Raw genomic sequence first — 25,272 nt, 5'->3', positions numbered from 1 at the left:
CCAAACAGCCTTCATCAACCACTTAAGAAGTAAAGCATCCTCTCCAAGAGAGAGCTCCTATTCATGTGCTGCCTTCATGAGGAAAGCTCCAGAGATGGAAAGGAATTTAGTCAATGTTTCCCCTTTGTGTTATAATGATTTAAGATTCAATTAATACTACACAGGGAGGCACTAATTCTGAAACACCTGCCTTAGTGATAACCAAATTAAGACCTCCAAACTTGCTCCACTCTGAACAGGAACAGCCTGCCAAATGACAGCAGTTGTCAATATCGACCAACTGCAGGCTCGGTTTTTCCCTTAAATCCTAGACTACTCTTTAAAGATGATTCCCCACAATACAGGAGAGAAAAAAAGCAGGGGAGGAGAGGGAAGAGGAGGAAAAAAAGTAATAATAATCACACTTAAGAGCTCTAAATTTGTTTTGCCAGAAGATACAGCTCCTCCTCTATAGGCTTTGAAGGCTGCAGACTGGCAACACTCCTATCAGATCCCTTCAAACCCCTTAAAGGGAAGATATACAGCCAAATAAAGGGTAACGCCACCCACAGAGACAGAGCTAATCACTCACTAATCAATATACACCAGAGAGAAGTCTTGAAGACAGATTTTGGGGCAAATGGCTGAGTGGGGTAGGAAGAGCTGAGCAGCTGGTTTAATTGTGAGAAGAGCCAGTGGGTTCGGGCCAGTGTTTCTCTTCCCCCCTCTCACCCCTACAAAGCAGAGGTTTCTTTGGATTAGTTTAGGTAGCATGAAGCTTTCTGGACGAACACAAAGTGCCTCAGAATTAAGACCACGCTTGTCCGAAATCTAGAGAGCAATCTTTAGACCGGTGTGCCAGACCAGCAATTAACAAAGCGAAAGGCCTTCCTGTCTTTTTAATGCCACAGAAACTACTTCAACCGCAGAACAAGGAGCTGGTTTGTTTGTTGGCTTTTTTTTTTTTAACCTTTACACCCCTTCATCACACTCTCATACTGTGACCTATTCGAACTACACTTAAAAGCTCGATCGGAGCGCCCAGTGATACATAACTTCCATTTTAGTGAAACAATCCATCTGCTCCATGTGACTCAGAGCCTGCTCTAAGAATGCAATACTGTTTAGGCCAACGGTTGCACCGCACAAAGTGTTTTGTTCACATGCATTCCTTTGGGATGACAGAGCCTATCCACGGCCTGTAACGGTTGGGGCCTGTGGTTTTTTCCCCTCATCCGCTGAATGCTGCAGTGACTAAGCTGACAAAAATTCCTAGCCAATTATAAACCCACTTAAAGAGACAGGCAATCCCCCTGCAACCTTTCTCTCGCCATCCTATATGGGAAGTTTCTATACATAGAAAAACATCTCCTCCTCCCAAGGCCTGCACTGATATAAAGGACTTTCTCCACGTGCTCAACACTTCCAACATGCTTCCTAAATGGCATCATTTCCCAAAACGATGATCTTTAATCATCCATACATATCCCACACACATCAGCCAGGGAAAAAAAAAAAAAAACAACAAAACAAAACAGGAGAAATACGCCCCTCAACTGAGTTTACGCTAGTAAAACGTTAGAGAATCCGTTAATGGAGCGACGATGAGTATGCTGGGAAGAGATGAGTCCGAACAGCTACACACGCTGTTTATTAAGAAGGGAACAGTTAAGCGCCTATAAACTCAATATGTTGCAATAAGGAAAAAACACATCAGGAAGTGTTGTACAATGGTGTACAAACTAGAAGCCTGACCCACCTAAGAGCATAAGCTGAACCTTAACTAGCAATGAGAACTTTGAGATGTCTCTCGAATCCCTCTGAACATGCAAATCAGCCACCAAATTCCAAAAAAACACCAGCCTTTGCAAGAGGGATCCTCAAGTCATGTGCTGAACTCATTCTCGCCTACATGGTCAAGGGCTATACAAATGCATTTAATAATTAGCCAGGGCATACAGAACTACGCTTTGGGCAGGTAACTGCAAGTTCACTTTGCCCAACAAGAAACAGTGGGGCGGGGGGAACCTGAAAGAATGGCATAGCATTTCCAGCTAACTTCCAGGTTATGGGCACCTCAGACCCTTACCCATTTTATGTTGGTCAAGCTAGTGGCTAAATCATTTTTAGTGCTCCCCTGATAGCACACATTCCATTCCAAACGCTGAAAACTTTTCTGGGGAGGGGCAGGAAGAGACAGTTGAGAACTCAACCAGGCTGAGTTCACCTCAGAAGAAAAAGGCAATTCAACAATCTGTATTAACATACTATTATCCAAGCATCTTTTTATTACAAGACTGATTCTCAGTCATAAACAGACTTGAGAAGGAAATCACACTATTAGTGGGAAGGAAGGCTAAACAAAGGCTGTTTCATCATTCTTTAACACTGAAAAACTTGTTTGCCACATGAAAACAACTTATGAAAATGCTTAAGGACAATTCAGTCCTACATTCATGTGTGTTTGAGGAAGGAAAAAAAGGAAAATAGTGCCTACTATTCAAAATTTCTAGACAGCATTATGCCTATCCGGGGCTGAACCTAAGTTTTAACTTTACTTCTTACAATAAATAAGTTGGCAAGTTCAGTGAGTTTGCTCACATGCCCACCTCCAAACCTCCTTCAGCTCATTTCGGCCAAAATCAATTGCAGATCAGTCATCACATTCTATATTCTGTTCTATACGTTCAATGGAAGTGGACAGTTGGGTGAAGGACAGATCTTTTTAGGGCCACCATCAAGGTAAAAGGACTGCAGCTCACCCCTCACCCCTAGACATCCATAGAAGCACCAACCGTCAAAACAGAAAACCCCAGGAAAGCCAGCAACCCAGTACAAGGCATACTCTGTGCATGGGTAAGAGCCACAGACAGAGAATTGCAGAAAACACTAAGCAAGGCTGAGTTTGTCTTGTCCCTGCGACATTTGCAAGAACACAGCAAAAACACAGCTTTCTTCTGGTTATACACTTGACATTTCCCTGACATTTTCCCCATAACACTGCTTGCTATTCCCAGCTCACAGTTGTTTTGCAAATTCATCATAAAACCAAAACCTTACATTACATGTAATTAACTATCCAATGCAATTGTCTATTCTATTAACAAACACTCGTCTAATATATATCAACGGAGCCTGGAAGTCCATGTTAAGCAGGTTAATTAAAGATTTGCTTCAAGTTTAGATGCATATTTAATGTCATAGATTTAACGTAGTACTGCTGCACAGGAAGGTAAAACAAAAAAATAATTCTTTAAACAACACAGAATCTTCAGTCTCCTCTGGTAGGAGAACAAGCCACTAAGAACAGCAGCAGAAGTGCTGCAAGTACAACCAAAAGCATTCTGTTTCTAATCCCAGCTAGTGCCAGATTATCAAATTTTTGAAACATCACTAACACACAGTACTTCTGAAAACACCTTTAGGATATTACTGAGGTTTTAAATTTCCTTTTTTTTTTTTTAAAGTTTGAAATAAATAAGCAACATCTTGGAAGCTCTCACTGAATGCGATTACTGACATCGTCTTCCTGTCCCCCTCTGCTCCATAGCCTCAGGCACCCATTCCCTTCTCCCGTGAGCCTCCATGTAACCGAGGTTAGACCAGGACTTCTTTTCAGGCACTACACACTGGAAGACTGCACACTGTATGTGTGACAATCTAGTGATGCTTTTCTATCTTCTTGCATAAAGGACTGGTTTTGTTTTTCTTCCCCATCCTTTACCACAGAGTATCACAGAAACTGAACTAAGGGATTAACATACATGCGATCCATAAAACCAGGGAATGATTTCCTGTAAGTGATGGCCAACCGTACTTTTACGGTTGTTTTCCTGACAGTGAAGTAGTTGCTTGGCATGAGACAATTCAAGTAAATCCATACTGTAGTAGCAATAAAGATTACTCAAGATCTCAAAGTTGCACGAGACACAAATCTGAAGCCGTGAAGGACAAGCACAGCGTGGATCTGGAAGCGCTTTCTGTCCAGCCAGGTTTCAATCACAGCACGTTCAATTGCAAGTATAAGATGTATTTACATAAAGCACAAAAACTCTGCCTCCACTTCCAAGCTTGACTAAGTTAAGGGTTAACTTTAGAACTGCTAACCCTCATTTTTCTTCAACTCTATTTTGCATAGAGACCATTCTGATTTATATTACTCAGAATAAAAGGGTGTATACATTTAACTGTCATTTACAGGGTATTATGCTTCCACTGAAATCACGGCAACATTACTGTGTCACTCCACAACACATGGATTGCCCTTCTCCATTTTCAGAAACAATACTGAAAGAAATAAATTTCTCAAATAGCATGGATGGTCACTAGAGCAGGGCTAACATTGCCTGGTGAACATAAACACAAAACTCTGGGCTGACAAAGATAAAGCAAGTCAAAACAAGTGTAAAATACAATGTTTTGTAAGGAGAAAAGTGTGTGTGTGTATGTGTGTGTGTGTGTTTGTGTGTACATGTGAGCAGAAAAAACGAGGTATTTTCAAAAAAAAAAAACAAACCAAAACCTAAGAACACTCAATTTTTTTTAATTATTATTTATTCCAAGTGGGGGAAAGGTACAAATTTTTAAAAAGCTTATTAAGTTTTTTTTAAATCTGTGGCAAAGTGTCATTGATGGACCTAGTTCGTTGCATCAAATCTGTTAACACCGGAAAACAAAACTCCAGAATTTGAAGTCCTCTCAAAAACACCACACATCTTTGTGCCAAAAGAAACTAGGAAGCCAAGATGAGTATTCAATATTAGCACTTAGTTTTGGGTAAGTAGTGCAGGCTGCAAGATTCAAGATATTCTTCCCAGGTTACGGGATTTTGCAACAGAACAAAGGAAAATGGCAAGTATACATTTGTTTAATTTTAGCCCTTTTCTCAGAATATAAACCACTGCTACAGTAATTAACTGCAGATTGGCCTAAACTGTTCTGTGGCCATTCCAGCTTACTAATTAAATATGCTCTCACAGCCATAACAAAAATTCTGGGAAACCTTTGGCTGAAAAGCAGGCTTCTCAGGGGGAGAGCGAAAGTTAGGGAAAATCTCCATTCAGAATGAAAACACTAACAACATTTTTTTAACATGCTCCAGATTTTTTTAACTCAGTGACACCAACTGTGCCTTTTATAATTTTTGTTTGGTCTACCCTTGTGTTTATTCCTTTCAGATGATGTTTATTTGCTGGAGAGTTTGCATGCCAACCAAACGGACAAACAACCTGTCCATCTCAAAATACGCTCATGTTTATAGGACACTTTTTTTTTTTTAACTTGACAAAGACAGGATCAGCGTTACACAGACTAGTTTCACTTAACATTACACCACATCAAATTTTCTTGCTAAACAAATAAAACTTGTCAAGTCTGTTGTCTTCTGCTGATATATGCAATTTCTAGGATATTTCAGGGTTTAAGAAAAACATTTAAAAATCTTACATGAAGCCGCAAACAGGAAAAAAAAAGTATGTAGATGTAATTCAAAGCAAAATAAATGCAATCTGATTCAGCACCTCTGTTTGCCAACTTCTTCCTCTCTCTCTTCAGGTCTACATAGTTTACATACATTCAATATTTCTGAAGGACAGGGGAATATACTGAATACTCCTCAGAGAGGGGAAAACAAGAAGGAGAGAAGGGAAATAAAAAAATCCCAGCACATGGTTTTCACCACTACTCTGCTGAATCAACAGGGAGCAGATTCACAGATGGCGTACACTGGTAAGGACTGCACAAGTCAATGAAGCTATGTCAAACGATACCACTCAGCTGCATTATCTTTTGAGCTCTGTGTAAACAAACAGGAGCAGATTCCGAATATTTGTGAGAATACATCATGTTACTGTCTCCATATGTTTAAACATTTTAGTAGAAGGTACATATGGACCGCTCTTCCCACTCACTGTCACTCTCTCCCTCCTGTTCCTCATTCCCCGCATACACACCACATCTTTTCAGGCCACTGTCAAACCAATTCAAAAAGGAATAAAGATACATTTTCATTAAAAACATTTTGTGCTTAGCTGCCATCTGCTTCTTTATCAGGCTCCAAATCCTCACATGCCTTTTCCATGGTCTCCAGTTTCACACGTGCGGAAGCTGAAAGTTTTCTTCTGTTGTTTTCTGAGGCACAGCCTGCACAAGCCGTTGTTTTTCATCTCAAATTCACCTCTTTTGAAAAAAATGCTTATAACCCTAATCCACGTTCTCTCTACAATGCCAAATTAAATGTACTTTTTTAATGCCAGTGGCAAATCTAATCTAAAGATCCCTCACACACTTCAGACACTCACCTTCCCAGTTTTCACGGGACGCGTGGCTATTGCATCCCCTTTATGCAGCACTACAATTTGCTCTCTCACAAAGAGGGGGCCCAGACTTCCAGATCGTGTTCTTGTCCTCTCACATAGAAGCTGCCGCTGAAGCCATGACTGCTCCACAGCAAGTATTAACAGTCTGTCCTCCTCTAGGAAGACCCCTGGTCTTTTTTATCTGACTCAGAAAGGTAGAATTTCAGCTAATACTTGTCAAGAGAGCACCGCCAACTTAACTGGGGGGCGGATGGAGAGCGGACGAATAATTAACATGAAGTGAAAAAGGAAAAAAACCCTACACATACATCACAGATCTTACGCAAGGACCACTGCTAGTTCTGCTATTAATGTCCCACAAAAACAGTTTGCCTAGTTCATTTCTCATGGCCCCAGCAAATAGAAAAGCGTCTCAGGAAGCATTAGCTGGACTTGTTTGAAAAACACCACAAAGTTTACGGTAGACAAGGGATCCTAAACTTCCAGGCAGCTTTCAAGGTTGTAATTTACATTTGGTTTCTGCAGGCTTACAAAGGCCTAGTGACTAAGGCAACAGACCTCAAAACTTAGTCATCAGCAAAAGGAATATAGAAAATAACAAAAATTTTCTTTACAGTAGACCAACGGACAGGCAAAGCAAATGTGAGAGATTAGTCTCCTAGCAGAGATTAGTCTTTCAAGGGATATAGCAAGAACAGTTTTTCTGGTTCTCACACTAAATGCTGAGCAAGATGCAGGCAGCTTCCCTGAACGTTTCCAGCAGTCACAACTACCAGGGAAAAAAAAAAAAAAAAAAAAAAAAAAAAAAAAAGAAAAAAAAAGGCCATAATCTTATTTTTATGTCTGGACGCTCAGTTTTTATCTTTTCCATCTCTACTTGTGCCCCAAAGCACAACCACTGATGCAAACAACTTCAGTACTCTCCTTTTATCTTCAGGGATTCTTCTACGTGCACCTGCAACCCAAGGGAAGCAGAGGAAAAGCAGGCGCAAGTCAGAGACGGCAGCACGGCAAATCCAACGCAGCGTGCCACGGCTCCAAAGGGGGTAAACTAGTGAGGCTGCTGCCTTGGGGCACTCGAAAAATAAAGGAATGTATACTACACAGAAAGCAGGGCAACAAAACTGGCAGAGAAGCTGCTGACACTTCTTTATGCTGAATTTTTTTTTTTTTAATATATATTAAAAGTTACAGTTTCTTTGTAGCTTGTTCTACTATAGAGATGTCAATGGATTATTCTAAGTGAAACACAGCATATCCTTCCCTCTCTCCTCCTTCCACCCCCAACACTGTTCCTGCACAAGTTATACTGAAGGAAGCACGGGTTCTTCCTTTGTTTGTGAGCAAGAAAAAGAAGGAAAAAAACAACTTCCACTCAACAGCAAAACCAAACAGAAGCCAGGCTACTTAAAGTACTAAGTGTTCCCACACAACATTCACCCACCAGCTTCAGATCTTTCAGCGTAAAACCTAAACAAGGACAAAAGACTTAATATACACTCCTCCACAGATCCAGAGTGAAGGAAAATAAAACGGCATAAAAGGAACTCTGAGTGATAGACAGCATTTTCAGTATAACATTACTGTGACGCAGAAGGAGAATGTCAGGGTTAAATTAGATACTACACTAGAAAAACATTCCCTGGAAAACAACATAGGTCTCATATCTCTACTGGTAGGAAAACGCAGATTGAAACAGTCAGTAACGTAAAAGTCCTTGCTTCTATTCCTTTTCAAGTCTTGTGTGATTTCGTACCGCATGAGTCCTCTCCAGATCAGGAGTTCACTGCCAAAGCGTCCCAGCAATCTAGCAGGAGAGACAAAAAGCTTCCTTTTGAACAACTGCACATTTACACCTCCCTGTTTTTCTTCAGAATGAGAGTACTTTTGGGTTGGGTTTGTTTGTTCGTTTGTTTTTTGTTTGGTTTTGGTTTTTGGGGTTTTTTTTTGTTTGGTTTTTTTTGTTTGTTTGTTTGGTTTTTTTAAGACGAATGGTTGGCAAATTTAAAGCCTTCTTCCTCTAATTCATTCGCTTATCACAATAGATTAAATAGGTCCAACTTTCTCACTCTTTATTGATTAGAGCTTGGTCATTTCTTTATACATTCTGCATCCTAAGATACTCTAAACCTAAATCATTTTTCCAGTGTAATGCTCTTAACAAGACTTTCAAGGCTCTTTTCCTATTGCCTTATTCTTCATAATCTTCCACAAAACGAAGACAAAAGCATACAGGCAAAGAAAACATTACCTATACCCTTGCCTTAAAAGTGCTGCCATCACAATATAACAATGACGTCATTTTATTTCAACAGATCTCTTCTCATGTGCATTTGGGATCCAAACTATTTTAACATTCCTCTAGAAGTCAGTAACCCTTTCTTGCACATTACTTTTGTCTACTCCAAACAGCCACAGCACAGAACAGAAAGCACATCACTGTTATCTCTCATTAAATACACTCTAGTTAGATCCATTCAGACCACTAAAGGCACTGAGGTTGTACAGCAATCACCTAGGTCACCCTCTGTAGACAGCAGAGTTACGCTCTTAATGAAGACATAAATTTGGCCTGCAGAAGCCTAATGACTCACAGCAACACATTGTAAGAAAGCAGTGCAGCTCACTTCCCTCACCTTGGACAAGTCACAGTCTCCCAGCAACAGGCTGAGGGGCTTTCTTTTCTCTGTTTAAAAACAAACTTTATTTCCTGTAAGAAGTACTGATAAAAGCACAGCCCTAGAAATGTCTTTTTTCAGACATATTTTTGGCATGCGTTGACTGAAACTGCCCTACAAGGTACTTTAATTTCATTTCTAATTTAACACGAGGGCTTCACAAGCAACTGATGAGCCACTTCAGAAAAACACAGTGTCACCAAATGAAGCTAACCTGAGCACAGCCCTGTTCCTGCTTTCTTTCATGCTGTGGTGTTTTCTATCGTTACAGCAGCTTAGGTCAAGTCTGTAAGTGGAATTGAGGAACTGTTCCTCCCAGTGATGACTGCCTGTAATTAAGCCCTACTGATACCGCAGTGCTCAGCTTTCGTTAAGTTACAGGATGAACTCAAAAAGCCTGCCACGTAATCATGTTATTTGAGTAAACTATGTATTTGTTTACTCTATTTTTAAAAAGTGAGAAGAGATCAGGTTTTGTTTTTGCTAATGCTTGCTATCAGAAAGACGTAAATCTCGTCATGCCAATTAAGAACAAAACAGGCAAGAATAATTTCACTGAGAGTTAAGATACCCATTGACTCTGATGCTACAGACTGTACTGTAAAAACTGATTTCAGCAAAGAAGTTCTTACGTACAGGATTTACCATTACAGGAATTTCTGAAGGTGCATGCCAAGGGCAGCAAAGAACAAAGTCAAAGTAAGCCCAGTGACCAGCTTCAGTACAGCAATGACTCTGGCACACGTGTAACGTCACTTCAGTAAGGACAAGGAGCCACCTCCTGCCAAAGTTCTCAGCGGAAGTAAAACTGGTTCCAGCCTTGCTATAAAGGCTTGAGTTCTACACTTACTTTGCATCATTTTCATGCAGAAGTATGAAAGTTTGTGAGGCTTTTTTTTTATTGTTGTTGCGTTTGGTGGTTCTTTTGGTTTTTGGGTTTAAAAAAAAAAATAAAATAAAATAAAATCAAGTGAGATAATCCCTTACTGGCTGGGGAGGAATTTATTTGTGTGGTAACTGGGTAACTCATTATGTGGACTATACACGACTGAAATAAATGTTTAAGTTGCTCAAGAGCTTACAATAAAATCCCAAAACTAAACCTTTACTTCAGAAAGAGGTAACAAAAACACACTATTTACTGAAATCTTACTTTTCTGGCAGTGGTTGGTGGTCCAGCAGCGGTAGTTGTACTCATTGTTAATAGATGTCTTCTCGCACAATGGCTTCTCTTCCATTGTTCCCGGACACAAGTCCCCACATTCCTTTGGAGGTTTATTCCCAACGATGTAGTTATTGGACACTGCATCTAGGATGAGAGACCAGTCCACCGTGGAGAGGTAACACAGGTCAGAGTTCTTCTCAATCCGTATGGCCCCGCGGGTTATGTTCCTCAAGTTGTGAAGTCCAATCTCTTTGAGATTCGTCATTTCAAAGATAACCAAGGCATAGTTGTAGAAGAGGTTCCTCCCACGAATGACTGTGAGGTTGGGGAAGAGATCACTGAGGCTTTCCAAGCCCGCCACACGGAACAGCAGCAAATAGTCAGTTATGACAGTGAGCTTTGGGAAGCGGAAGTTGCGGTAATCCTCTGCTTTAGAGATGAGCAGAATTTGAAGGAAACCCTCAATTACCGTACAGTTCTCCAGGCGTTTCAGCTCATGGATATCATTGCGAATGTCAACATTTGGCCCGCAAACTGAAAATGTAAAAGGAGAAAGAGAAGTTAGTAAATAGTGTATTTTTAAGCCTTTTGAAATTGGAATGCAAGTAGGATATTCCGATGGCCATAACATTTTTAACTTCTTAATTAATGTTAAAATAGGAAATGATTACTTGATTTACGCCTTAATTGAATACTTACCTCACTTAACCTACCAGGACCACCACAGAGATGCAAACTATCTATATTCTACAGCAGACAGAGAAACATTGATTTCTTACTGCTGTACAAAAGAACTACATTAGACTGAGGATAAGATATCTGAAAAGATAAACCAAATGCATCTGCACACTCTGCTTCAAATTACATCATGACATGTGTGACCAGACCAGAGGTTCGGCCACATGACTCCACACATGTTAGGTAATTCAGAGAGTGATCCACTGGTCATTACGTTACTGATTTATCCCCCAACCCCCTTAAGAGACAGGCACATAAAGGGGAACACTTTCCATAAAATTACAACTTATTTCTCAAATAACTCACTCTTCCCAAGGTCACAACCCAAATCAACTACAATTCTTGAACGCCAGTCGTGCAACAGATCAGCAGCAACACAAAACCCACGGAAAGCTGCTCAGCACTTCCCGCACCGTGCCTCGGAAGAAAAAGTGCTTGGACTTGTAGCTAACGCACTGGATTCCTGCTTGCATGTTCCAATATCACTGATTTTGGCACCAAGATACAGAAATGTTACTGAGTTCTAAGAAACAAAGGATAAATTTCATCACATTGAGGAACTTCCCTTGAAAACAGCAGACTGCACTCAATGCACTCAAGAAAACAAAAACCAACAGGATTATTCCCTAATAAATCCCTATGTTAGATCTTTCCATATTAGACATGTACCACAATAAAAATTTTGAAGAGGCTGGAAGAAAAGTGTACTAATAATGTAATAATTAGACACATAAAGTGCACTTTGATGTAAAACAAAGAACTGCAGAGTGTAGAGCGCTGTTGTTCTTGGAAATCCTCAGAGTTGGTCTTCTGCAGAAAAAAAAAAACATGGAAAAAAAAGATTCCCTGGAATAGATAGTAAGTTGCTTGTAAGCAAACAAAGTAAAATGCAAATTTCTTTAAGCAACCCAAAACTTAAATAAACCTGAAGCAATTCAATTTTGTGGAAAGGTTCTCTTTTTATGCATGCTAGGCTTAATTATGTTAACAACATCTTTTTGTCAGACAAGGAAAAGGTCTAAACAAACGCTGGTGCCAAAAAACTTAAATTCTAACCTAGACAAATTGTCCAAAGACTCAAAAATTGTGCTGACAATAGAAAGCAGTCCTTCCATCCCACAACACTTATCTAAGCCTAATAACTTAAGCTAACACAGGATCCAGAACACGAGCATGCTAAAACCACAGCAACTCTAATATCCAACAAGGACTTACAGACTTTTAAAAGACCAAAGGACTTTCTTGTTAGAGGGACAATGTAAAAAAACAACAGAGCAAGATCTTTGTTAAAAAACAGATGTTTGCTAGACCAACTATTACCTAATCTTCCTTCTGTAAAGATCCAAGCTGAAAGTAGAGGCTATTAAAATGGGACTTGCTGCACTAGAAGCAGTTATGTGCAAGAAAGTTAATTTCTCTAAACCTTTAAAAAAAAAAATAAAATAAAAAAGCAGAACTAATGTACAAACAACACCACTTCGCCATTACGATCAGCGAGACAGGTAACCCCTGTTTTAGTATATACTGACTTACAAAACAACTGCATACTACTGCCTGGAATACGTGTCAAGGCTTTAACTCCAGGGAAACATTTTAGAAGGTGAATGGGATGGCTTTAGAAGCTTTAGAAGCCAGGTGGGGAATGTTGAAGAATTCCAAGACCTGGTAAGAGATATACTGGTCATCTGCAGCAGAAGTGTGGGTTTCTTTCCTCAATCTGTAGGAAAGACCACCCCAACCTAGATTAAATTCCTTTAATAAGCTCTAATCCAAGTCTTGCTGACTTCTGAAATTTTCTTCTAAAGCAACCATTTCTCCACCCACCCTCAAGAGACAGCTCCGCTGCCCCAAGCGTAGCCTGACAGTAACATCAGTATATTTACACGGCAACTTTGGGCTTCTCCTTTTCTGAAAAAGCACGTTAGAACACACAATATTTTTCCAATAAACTGTTTTGGTTTCTGTCTCTACCTGCTGGCAGGACAGGGCGAACGGTATGGTTTCTGTTATGGCAAAGCAAAAGTAGCAAAATTTATTTTACTGCCATAAAATTTTAGAAAGCCTAACTGCTCCAAGCCCTTTATTTTGTTAAAGAAATAAAATTTGCACTTGCGCTGACATTTTGTAGGCAAGGTTCCAGAGTGATGGATTTAAAAACAGCTGAATTACAATACCCGAAAGAACACTTTCTAAGAGAAATGGCAGCAACCGCTAACTGAAGCATTATATCTATCTGTTCATGTGTCTGCTCTGAGGCTGGGCTCTAAAAGTCATATTGCTTTCAGCTTTATGTTTGTTTCAGCTTGAAAGTTACTTTATTTTAGATATTTAATGCTTTTATAAATCAATGAGATTTCTTGAAGTTTATGGCAAAACTATGAACTCACTTGCCTCAATTATGAAACATCGCCTCACTAAGACAGAAAAGGATGAAGTCCAGTGGGCTCTAATGTAAGAGATTTATTAAAGATGAGCATGCTGTTGTCATTTTTAATTTAAGAACTTAGTTTATCTAGTGAATTATGTTTTGCAGAACTTCATGCATATAACGAGAACTGCAAAGACCCAAACAAGAAACAGGACAAGCATCTGGGTCCATAATGACATCTGGAAAAAACAGTTCCAATTAAAGCAGATGGATTTTTTTCTTCTAAAAAAATTTCCTTCCAAGTTCACATTGTTTAAGAAAATTAATTATACCAGACTGCATCATCTTTTTCTCACGTTTTTCTTGCTGCCCTGAAAAGGATTGTATGAAAAACAAATTAATCAGAGCTCAAAGTCAACTACAATTTCCATTTGGCGGTGCTGTGTTTTCTTTGGATCTCATTTTAGAGAAAGCGTATATGGACTTAGAATATAAACTCGTCTGTCAGAATGAAGTGCATATAAAATGCTCTTTAGTGCATTTATATTTCATTTAACTGTTTTTTTATATTTCAGCTTATAGAGCTTTTTTAGTATGGCTAGTGTAACTTACCTTTGTTTCATGCTCAATTCAGAACTGCAAATTAACTATTATGTATTTATGTTGCTCACTAACAGAAAACAAAAATGCAACGTTTGTTTGTTATCCTGCCCCAACAGTTCTGGGTCTTGGGTAGATCACAAACACCCAAGATCATCACCAATAGCCAGATTCATGCTGTTTTCATTCAGCTGCTTACAGATTTCCAAGCCTTTCCTTAAACTGCCTATAATTTCTCAGGCTTACCCTAAACTAAGCACCTAATTCTGAGGGAGAAATCAGTTCTTTAAAAAAAAAAAAAAAAAAAAAAAAGTATTGTTTAAAAGATGACTCCCCAATACAGCAAAACAGGGAATAGAAGCAATGCATTCTCTACCCAGACGATCACAAATACCTCCCTGAAGTAGTGCTTCAGTCCAAAAGTACTGAGCTTCACCTACTATCCAACTAGAAGCCCACTTGTTCTCTTTTTTTCTGGGAGCAGCCCAGAGGCAAGCCGCAGGGCATGGAAATTTCCAAAGGCAACAGAAAAACCCACTCCACACTGCAGTCTTGCTGAGGACATTCCCAGTCAGATCCAAGCCTGACCATGTAACTGAGACAGGGTCAGGGAACTACCTGCATGTAACAGGTTCATACAACAAGAGTAATGAGTGCGACCCGCAGCCGATTCCTTAATCCGGCAGCATCTCCAGGCAAGGTCTCCCTTGTCAGTGCTGCTCCAGGCTGGAGCACCAAGGAGAAGAGAGGCTGTGAACACACACACACTGCACACCACTACTGAGCACTATGGATTGGGCAGACTACAGCGAGTACAGCCATTCCATAGTTTCTTCTTGACCTTAACTACAATTCCCTAACACTCATTTTGATCATTAAAAAAATGTTTTGACACGGAGAAGAACCCTGCTTCTTAGAAATGCCTGCTATTTAACCATCACCTATCACCAAACAATCATTTACTCCACACACCAGGTCTTTACCGCTTTCATATTCCACTAGTTATTTCGGGTCACTAGCTACTCCTAAAGGACTTGCCCGTTGCCCTTCAGCGTTTCGAAGGAACCATTCTTTTTGCAAAATTGCACGCTACGAACGACAAATCAGCAGAAAGCCTGCTGTTCAGTGTCCAGCCTACAATAGAACCTCTGCTTGCTGCAGCATCTGTCACAGCTGCACACATGCACAGCAGTTCACTTGTTAACCACACGAAGTTGTCAGAGGGCAGGATTGACACTCACACATTCAAGAATTCACTTCCTACAAGAAACCCTTTTATCGTGGTGTAGTTCTTAAATTTTGTATTCCTCCCAGTTACCCCATTTAGAGGGTTTCAAGAAACACAAGGGTGTTTAGGTTTTTCTTGGAAAAAAAAATACACACCTTCATATTTTAAGCCTTGCCTTTGGCGGTTTTTCTGAAGTGGGAATCAGGATAGACTGCTCGCCACTAACATCTAACTAGCAACCTTGAAACCTACTCCTGTTCACCCTTCTCCTGTTTTGTATACTCACAGCACATTACCAAAGCAAGTTACGATTTCCCTTCGTTTTCCCTCTTTTGACTTCTCTTCTGTGAAAATTGTTTTCTTTACTTCCAAGTAGAGATATAACACCTTATCTTTAAGGACGAGCCTGGGCACCTTCAGCTTTTCCATTTTAAAAAAAAAACTAACAAACCCACATCACCTTACACTGGTTGCTGAAAACAAGTGCCGGAGGTGCAGAAATTGTTCCAATTCCCTATGATCTTCCTGCCCAGGGGTTAAAACACCCATTCTGAGGACAAAGTCGGTGATCCACAAGGTTCAAAAGGGTTTTTTTAAGGGAGGGCAGGAGGTTGCTCAACTCCTCATCTACCCTGAAATTCCGTACAGTGGTAACAAGTACAGTACGTTACCATCAGTGCTGGAAGATTTCCTACACAAAGAAGGAACTACAAGGCCTAATACAAAAAACAATTGTGGCTAGTTCTACTTTTAGCAGAGCAGCTTGCTCACACCACCGCAAGAACAATCTCACTTCGCCAACACTGTTTTTTTCTGAGCACACTCCAGTGAGAGGTCTGCTTTCCCAGACAGTGATGGTGTGATGTTACTGAACACAGCAACACTGCCATCTCCCAAACTCCTCTAAAGAAAGAGGCTTGACCATGCCATCCTTCAGCAACGTCAGCTCAGAGCTGTGGGTCTCTCTGGGACAGCAGCACGTCTTCTGAGCAGCGTTGTTACTTATTCCCGACAGCCACTTGGTTTTCATCCTGTGTTTTCTAGTTTCAATCTATGGCGGGTCCTTATAAAAAAGGGTCCAAAGCAACCACCGAATACGGCTGCGGTCCAGCAGCCCCCATCCCACATTCACAGCACGCGGCGTCCTTTTTAAGGAAGCATCTCCAGGGTTAACATCCCTCTCAACAACAGAGCTGTTTATTGCATTGGGTGGATTTAGATCTGCATACCGTATAGCGGCCTGCGTATTGACGTGTTTATTTACTATACACTGCACCAACTCAGGAGAGGGGTTGTGCGGCACACTGGAAAAAACTCAATGGCTCAAAAAAAGCCCTTGCAGGTATTTGAAGGTTAAAGAAGAACTCTGGCTGATGACAGCATCCTAATCTCCACGCTATCTGAAAAACTGGTTTGAATCAGGTTAGGAGAACGGAACTAAACATACAACAAAGGCCATCAGCAGCTTTCAAAGGAGCCTCTTCTCTACACGGCTGCAGTTGCTCAGACGAGAAGCAGAAGGACACATCACTGGAAACAGAGAGAATTGTCTGAAAATGTTACGCCCGTGCAGATTATAAATAGGGAAAAGTAAAACTTGACCTTAACCTCTCTCTTCATTCTTACTGCTAAGTATTACACTTGTTTTAAGCAAACTATCAGGACTGTCATACAGCCCTGAAGAAGAAAAATCTTCAAGTGTTCTTATTCACTTATCTCTGAACAGAGGTACTGCAGTCCAGGGCCTGGTCCTAAGCCTAGTTTATCCCTGTAGTTTCATTCCAATACTTGGAAGGCAAAGGTAGAAAGACTGAGAAGGAACTGATTAGCAACCACAATTTCCCGTGGAGCCCATGGAAAGTTTCAGCAAGCGGCACCATCTGCAGACGCCAGGGAGGGAGGAAAAAAAAAAAAAAAAAGAAGCACTATAGAAGTCTAAGGATTCTTTAATTGCATACTATGCAAAGAAGAAATTAAATGTGGAGTTCACAGAAATCAGTGGTTGGAGAGATTGCTTATGACACTTTACATTAACACAGGATTCCACCACCCACTGAGCTCTTGGGTTTGCCTTCACAGCGACACTATGAATGAAATATATATTTTAGTGTCTTTAATGTACTTACACAACCTCCCACTAAATTCCTGTACTCTCTAAGCTCACCTATCCTGCATGTGTCACATCAATCACTAGATCTCTTCACAGGGAAGCCAGCTTCTGTATTACCTCTCAGGATGTCAGAACCAGTAACAGGGAGGGAACTCAATCTACATCACATGATTCAAGCTGTCTCCCTGGCCACTGAACCGTTCCTCTTTGCTGAACGGGCTACACAACCCACTTCACATTTACAAAGCTTTTATGAAGTTACACCTCCCTGCGTGGCAGGGGCAAATAGACAAAATGTACCCCACAATCCAGAAACCATCAATCATTTTAGCTTTTGCTAAGCAAGTCCAGAATTGAATTTCAACTTCTGTACTTCAGCACTAGCACAACACTGTCATCTTTGGTTAACAAAATATGAAATGGTATACTCAAATCCAAACAAAAACCAACTGTTTCCATTTGAATATAAGTCTTGATAACGCTCTTGTTTACACATCTAAGGCCAGGGAAGAGGGCTTGGGGTTTTTCTCCATTTAATTAAAAGCTAAGCTTTGGAGGACAAAGCTAAACCACTATGATCTTCTAAACACCCAAGGGACTGGCGATTATATTGCAATGTAGCTTGTCATTTCTGAGAAATATAATCTATTATCATTAGTTTGCCTTGTGCCACCCATCACTCCTAGCAACCTTTCACAGACCTCTCCTCTCTGAATTCTGGAAGGAAAAAGTGCTGTCACAAGAGGCCAATCAAATTTGGCCCAAATACCTTAAAAAGCAACTGGATTCCCCTTTCCACACATTCTCCTTGTCTCCCATAGCCCTTAGAAAAATACACACATTCTACTTTACTTCTCTCTTTTACCACTTTACTAACTGTATACTCCAAACCCAAGGGCCACTGTGTTATCAAGCTGACCAGAACAAAACATTCACAAAAATAACACACAGAAGGACTACAACCCACATCACAAACTCTAAGCGGCTCTGCCTTTTTGCTCTTGCAACTCCAGCCGTCATTGGCTAAAGATATCTCTGGCATTGCTGCTTTCCATGAACTTCCTCCAACTTCCCCATAAGTTTACACAAAAAAAAAAAAAAAAAAAAAAAAAAAAAAAAAATCAGAATAAATCACATTTCTGTCCCTCATCTCACTTGCTAGATTCTGTCTGCCAACATTTTACTTCGAATGTCAACAAGAACAGCAGCTTCGCAAAAATGGAGCCAACAGAATGAACTGAATCACTTTAATAATATTGACTGATGCCCTCTCCACACAGCTCAGCAGAGCAAGTGAGTCTAGATTTAGCCTAGCTCACGTGAAAGCATCCTCATGACAGAGCCATCCCCAAATTAATCCTCTCTCATCAAGCTTGCACTGACCCAGCACATCCCTCAGGGGTTCCTCTGAAGCCACATCTGTTACCTCCAACTATTGAAATAGCGTAACATGAGTGAATGGCTCAGCACAGATTTCTGCTGGTCCTTGCGGGGGCACAGGGCAAAAATGGAGGAAGGTATCGTACAGCTAATAACTTTCAAGCAGCTGAATCCCAAACCCCTGGCTAACAAACCAAGTAAACGCAGCGGTGAACTTGAAACTCTGATCTGTAGAGCCCAGGTTGTGGACAATGCCTGCAAGATCTTCTGCCACTCAACCAAAGATGACGATGGTACACAAAACGCTAACAGAAAGATCAAATGTACAGTAAATTCCTCACCTATTAATCCGAGTATATGTTAAACATTGAAAGCCATGGTTTGAGAGTTAGGTTGGACCTGAACACCAGAACCCCTGGCGAGATGTTTCTGTGTGGGCACAAGGGAAAGCTGGCGCACTGGCTGCATGCAGCTCCACAACAATCCCGTAAACTGCAGCGCACACTTCAGAGTCACAGTACGGTCAGGTTTGCCAGCTTGTAAGAAAATTGTCAAAGTCAAACAAAAAAAAAAAAAAAAAAACCTGCAGAAGAAAGCAGGTAATGTGTAAGTCACTGAAGATGAGCTCCACCCTCACAGGAGGAAAGATAAGACTTCAAGCCCTTGCACTCCTTCTTACCCTGCATTATCACTTCTCTGACAGCACCACAAAATAAGAGCATGCCATTTGACACAAACACGTAACATAGAAGTGAGTAGGCGGCATGTTATGATCAATAACTATGGGAGTAAAACATTTTTTAACTGTGATGATAATGTTTAAACCCTACCCCAGTAGCTTCAGTCTAATGCCTGCTAAAGCAAAAATGGAAGACTGAAATTACAAGCTGTTTATAACACTGAATTTCTGTTTCACAATCTGTGATGACAATAGAGCTTAACAGAAATTGTCTCTCCTGGGGACTGTTCTTCTCCACCTTTTAAAAAAAATAGTTGTGTGCCTGATTTTATTTATTTACTTTTAAAACAGTTGTCTACACTGTTGTGACTCAGCAACTGGCTGGCAGAAACCTATAGGACATACACTCAGGTAGCCGGGACAAGCAGCCAGCTCTTCCAGAAAGAAAATTCATCATGTGATGAATTTGGGCTCAGCTACTCACATCTAGGGAGACTTCACTGTGCCTTTAGCTGCCTGCTGAGTTGCCATCCTGCAGTAATCTAGGAAACCCATGTCTCTCTAAAGTTATTGGGGACTTCTTTTTTTTTTTTTTTTAATTTTTTTTTCATGTAACCGCATCCATAGTGGTCAGTATAAGTATTTCACAGAGAGTCATCAGGCAGTTATACTTAGATCCACAGACAACTTAGAAGTCTGGTGCAATTACTCGTAACAATATGCAACACATGGCCCTACTAGCCCATCTCTTACGTGATGAAACACAGAAATCCTACATCCTCTGGCCTTCCGTATCAACCTTTCTAACAATCTGAACTAAGACTTTCACTAATTCCATATTTCCACCTGAACAGAGATTTAAGATGGTTTAAAAAAAATAAATAAATCATTTAATTGCACAGAAGAAGTGCTATGAAGCTTCGTTTAATAAAGCAGGGAGCCCTCCTTTCACATGGCAGCTCCGCAGGAAAAAAAAAAAAAAAAATCACATAGGTCGTGCTGCAACCTGCTTTCTCAAGGCAGCTAAAATATGATCAACTTGCAATCCCCAAAAAGGCCCTTAAAGGTATTAAATTACATATATGCAGGTGCTATGGGGCTTTCCAGTCATGAGCTAAACAGATTGAAAAAAGAACCTTCCTCTCCAAGCACAAGGTGAGGCACGTGGGTTGGCACCAGAGACAAGGTGACTAACAATTCAGGTCTTATCAACCAAAAACAGTTGCACCAGAACACAATTTAAGGCAAATATAAGCCAAAGTAGCTATACCAGCAGGAGTTCTTATGTGAACTCAATTCTCTGGCCAATTGGATGCTTTTGATTCACTTTTAGCATGACAAACACAGCCCAACCAAGGAAAGCGTCCTTTATGCTCGAACAGCAGCATTCCCACAGGGCATGCGTTGTCTCAGCGGCAACACAGCACAATAACCAGGGAAAAAAAAACCAAACCCGTCTGTGAGATCAGTCAAGGTGAGTCTTGCCACAAATAAAGCACCCTTAACGCACACAGGTGAGAGGCAACCAGACAAACAGGGCTCAGCACGGAAAACGAGAGCCCTGCCAGGCACAGTCACCTGCCAGAACTCCAAGGTTTTCACTTCTCTGAGGACAAAAAAAAAAAAAAATCCAACTCTAAGTATAGGATTTTTAATGTATCTACGCAGATCTTCAGTTCAGCAATTAATTGACCTTCACTGTAAAAATAGTGAAAGCAAAAAAAAAAAAAAAAACCACTATACAAAAACTAAATATATACCTTGTTAAAAAAAAAGTGCCGACGGCGGTTTACACCCAGTCGCTTGTCCACACTTGGCTTTTGAGTTCAAGGTGACGCTTCAGCCCACACTCTCCATTTCACATTTATATACTGCCCAAGACACTGGATTTCCAAACCTATACAGTTTTCAGACACTGTCTATAAGCACCGTGCGTGATGCACAGTGTTATAATTCTGGCTGACAAAATGGTTTAGGCATTTAATCCGCCTAGCTGTACTGAGTTCTATCGCTTGGCAACTGCCGTCATTGTCACAATATCCACGTTTATTAGAAGAGAACTGGAATGGTAGAGCAAGTAGGAGAATTATTATCCATCCTATTCATCCTCTGGCAGGTACTTCTGGAGAGCCTGGGATGCATAAGGTTGCCCTAATGCATTTCTAACAAAACCACCCACGAGAAAACACTGGGTCCAGCTGAGTTACAGAAACACACCCATGGCACATAACCCATCATCAGGGGTTATCTATTCTGCTCCCCTCCTGAGCCAAAACGGGGGGGAAGAGTGTTGCTCGGAAGGGATGCAGGAAGTTACGGGAGATGGCTCTTAGAGACAAACCAAACAGCAACAGCAAACCTGGATGCTTGAGACACTCCCAACTTTAGACAGGTCCCTTCGCTGGGATCTGGAGCCACATACTCTTGTTCCAGAAGATAAATCAAAGCAAGGTCGAGATGGAGATCTCTCCATCTTCATCATTATTTTCACCCTGTACTTGGAATATTCAGCCCACTGCTACCTAAAGATACAGCTGGAGGACACACACTTAAGCTGAGTTTTGCTAACTCCCTAGTATTATTTCACTATTTGTTCTGTTCATGAAGAACATGACATTAGAAACTGGAAGAAATTTGAGCCCGAAAGAAGAGATGGATAACATCATGGACAGAAAAAACAACCAAGTGAAAGGACAGAACAGTGGACTAGCTCTGACCAATATGACTCAACCACTAAGTTTCTGTTGTCATTTAAATACATAAACATAATATTCTGACACAAGACGAAAGTTCACTACTTCATTCCGCAGTTATATTGGGGGGATGGTTTGGTTTGTTTTTTTTTCAAGATTACTGGGATTTAGCAACTACTAAATTATGCTGAATTTTCACTAAATATGGTTTCTCTCTTCACTTGGTACTTTTGCTAAACCAAAAGATGAGTAATGTATTTACTTAGCACTATCATCTTTGTCCAGTTCTACAGCTCCACATTTATTTAGAACAATACAAAATTAGAAATCTGACTAAAAGCGGGGAATGTTACACAGGACTTGTCTTAAAAGTTTTCAGTTTGGTTTTATAGTGAGTATGTACAAAGGGAAATATAGAAAATAAGATTTAACTTGGAAAAACAACTTTGAAGTTATCTTTAAAGTTAACTTGTGGTACTCAGTATGAAAAAGTGGATTTAAATATGGTTTACTAGGTTTAACTTGACTTGATTCTTGAAAAGCACAATTATTGGAAAGAACACTATCTTTAAAAAATCTCATCCTCTCAAAAATCAGTTTTCTTTGGGCAGGGGGTGGGGTGCAGACACAGACAAACACATCTTTTCAGACTCAAATTTTCATCACTGCAATAAAACTTACAAATCACCACGACCTGGCTGACCGAACTAAAATAAAGATATCCTCCTTGGACACTTGTGGAGTGGACTACCGCTGTCAAATGCTGATTTAGCACTGGAACACCTGGAGCCACCGCCCGCTGAGCAAGTGTGTTTCCTCAGAAAAGTGTTCTTTGTTAACAAGTGTGTATGACTTAATATTTAAATTATCGTAGTAAGTATATTTATAATTAATCTATGACAAGAAATCTTTCTTTAAATAACATAAAATTAAAAATTACTTTAAACTATGAACTTCATCCACTGCAACAAACAAGAGAAGCTAGACAGGAACCAAGAGAAACTACATGAACCTGTAATACACTCCTAAATACATAAACCTGAACGACAGTTCTTCAGTTTCATTTCATTCTGAAACTCTCCCATCATGAGCTCTTTTATCATACAGCCACCTCATATTGTGCAAGATAGACAAAAACCTATTACCTGATGTTCAATAGCTACCACCTCTCAGAGGGACCATCAGCAGAAATAATTCTGTCTATCTTTTCACAAGAAGGAAACTGTCACACTGGCAGGAGCTGCTCACCAGACTTAAGAATTAGGCTACAGGACTGCATTAAGAAAATCTCTCTCTGGATCCAGACTACTTTACGTTCAACAAAGTTTAGGCAAGACTGCTTCGTTCGGACACAACAAAGATTTCACCAGGCTCTGACATTCCAGAACTAATTACAGCGTCCTGCATCCTCCTCGTCCCACCTCACCAATGTACAGTAAAACCAGCTGCCAGTCCTGCAAGGCAGAATCTAGTCTCCACTGCAAAGGATGTGCCACTACAGCCATTCAAATAAAAAAGTTCCTCTGCATGTAGTTGTGATTTGCCTGCCCAAACACCACAAAGTCAAACCAGCCAAACAGCCCCTGTCAACTACGAGGTGCTGTTCAACGGCTTAACTACACTGGGCAGCAGTGCCACATACACACTTAAACACAGCCACACTGCAAAGCTTTAAACAAAGTCTGATCTCAGAAAGAAAAACATAAAGAACAGGGGGGGAAAAAAAAAAAAAAAAAAAAAAAAAAAAAAAGACCGTAGTAAAAGGGATCTGGACAGGAAAACACAAAAACAAATGTCTCTCTTGCAACTGCTAGCTTGAAGGTAAAAGCATCTGGAGAGCACAGTTGACAGACAGTCCTTGGCCTCGCCTCACTTGTCTGACAGCTCTACTGGCCTCTCATTGCTGTTGTGAAAGAAAACCACGATATTTGTGCAAGGCTAGTTGGTTCCATGTTAAGAAAACACATCTGAGCAGACTGTGCTTTGCTTTACCACATGCCAGCTTCATTCAACTTCAGATTCAGAAACCAGGACTTAGTCTCCTTACTTCCTCCACAACTAACCAGCAATTTCAGACACAAAGAGCAAGTCCTGAACTCACGAACCACCCTCAGATCTATGAAAGGTCACACACAGTCTTTAACAGAAAATCTTCTAGTTCACTTGGCTAGAAAGTTTCAAGTTTCACATTAGAAAATGTAACCACCCAAAAAAGGGAGTCCCCCAGTGACGGGGATGACTGTTGGGTATCACCCCAGCCACAGTCACCTCTGGTGTCCTCTGTGGTCAACAAAGCAGACCTGTCCCCATCAACACCTTCCCTTCTCATACTCAAGACTCACAGAAGAGATATACCTGCCCTTTCTTCTCGCTCTCTTTTCCTCTCTACTTGCCCACGACACCGGTTCACCTTGACACGGCCCAAAAGCTGCCACAGCGTAAAGAGCCTTTGTGCACCTCTGCATTACGGCTGATGAAGTCACATGCGTTAGCGTCCCAGCCGTGCCGGTTCTGCCCAGCATCTCTGCAAAAGCCCATACCTCTTGGCCACCTCAGTTGAGACAAAGCTGCAGACTAGCAAGTCAACACAAAGATGATGCAGCGCTGCAGGGGGGTCTCACCAGAGCGGAGCAGAGGGGCAGAATCCCCTCCCTCGACCTGCGGGCCACGCTGCTTTGATGCAGCCCAGGATGCGGTTGCCTTTCTCGGCTGCAAGCGCACATTGCTGGCTCATGTCCAGCTCCACATCCACCCATATCGCCAGGTCCCTGTCAGCAGGGCTCCTCCAAATCCCTTCATCCCCCATCCTGCATCTCTCAAGCCAGAACCAGAACGAATCAGAACAGAACTTAAGTGCTGAAGTGGGGTCACTTCAGTTACGCTGCTGAAGTCTGAGTGACCTTGCTTCCAACTCAAGTAATATTTTGATACTCCTTCCCAAATCAATTAAAAAATCCCAACTAAGACAACTCATGCAGTAAAGAGGTAACCTAAAGCAACACACAGGTCAGTGTTCCTCCTTGAAATGCAATGCGTGGAATAGACTCTTCTTAAGGAAGTTCATAAGTGGAACAGATAAAAACAAAGAATTAAGGAAAACAAAAGAGTAATGTTTGGTTTTGTGTGAATACGTACACAGCCATGCTGGGGGAGATGAGTGAGGAACAGGAATGGGTCTTTGTGTAGACCATTAACTTATTAAAATGTCTTAACAAAAAGAGAGTAGCTAGCTAACTCACAGATCAGGCAAGCTCCAGTCACATTAACCGATCCAGGGAATGACATTTTATCTGAAAGGAAAGGCTGGTCAAGAGGAAGTAATGAAGAAGATTTTCAA

General features: G+C 40.8%; 1 protein-coding gene across 2 annotated transcripts in view; it reads right to left on the bottom strand.

Annotated features, from left to right (window-relative positions):
• IGF1R (insulin like growth factor 1 receptor) overlaps window positions 1-25,272 on the bottom strand; it is a 179,732-nt gene that overhangs the window by 137,186 nt on the left and 17,274 nt on the right. For both annotated transcript variants that reach the window (XM_086756921.1, XM_086756922.1), the window contains exon 2: window positions 10,128-10,673. In XM_086756921.1, the coding sequence (XP_086613047.1) occupies window positions 10,128-10,673 (546 nt within the window). The remainder of the gene's footprint in view (window positions 1-10,127; window positions 10,674-25,272) is intronic.

Source organism: Chlamydotis macqueenii, chromosome 12 (assembly GCF_036417535.1).
Source record: "Chlamydotis macqueenii isolate bChlMac1 chromosome 12, bChlMac1.mat, whole genome shotgun sequence".
Taxonomy (NCBI): Eukaryota; Metazoa; Chordata; class Aves; order Otidiformes; family Otididae; genus Chlamydotis; species Chlamydotis macqueenii.
The sequence above is the reverse complement of the archived record's forward strand: the minus strand, read 5'-3'. Positions and strand labels throughout refer to the sequence as shown.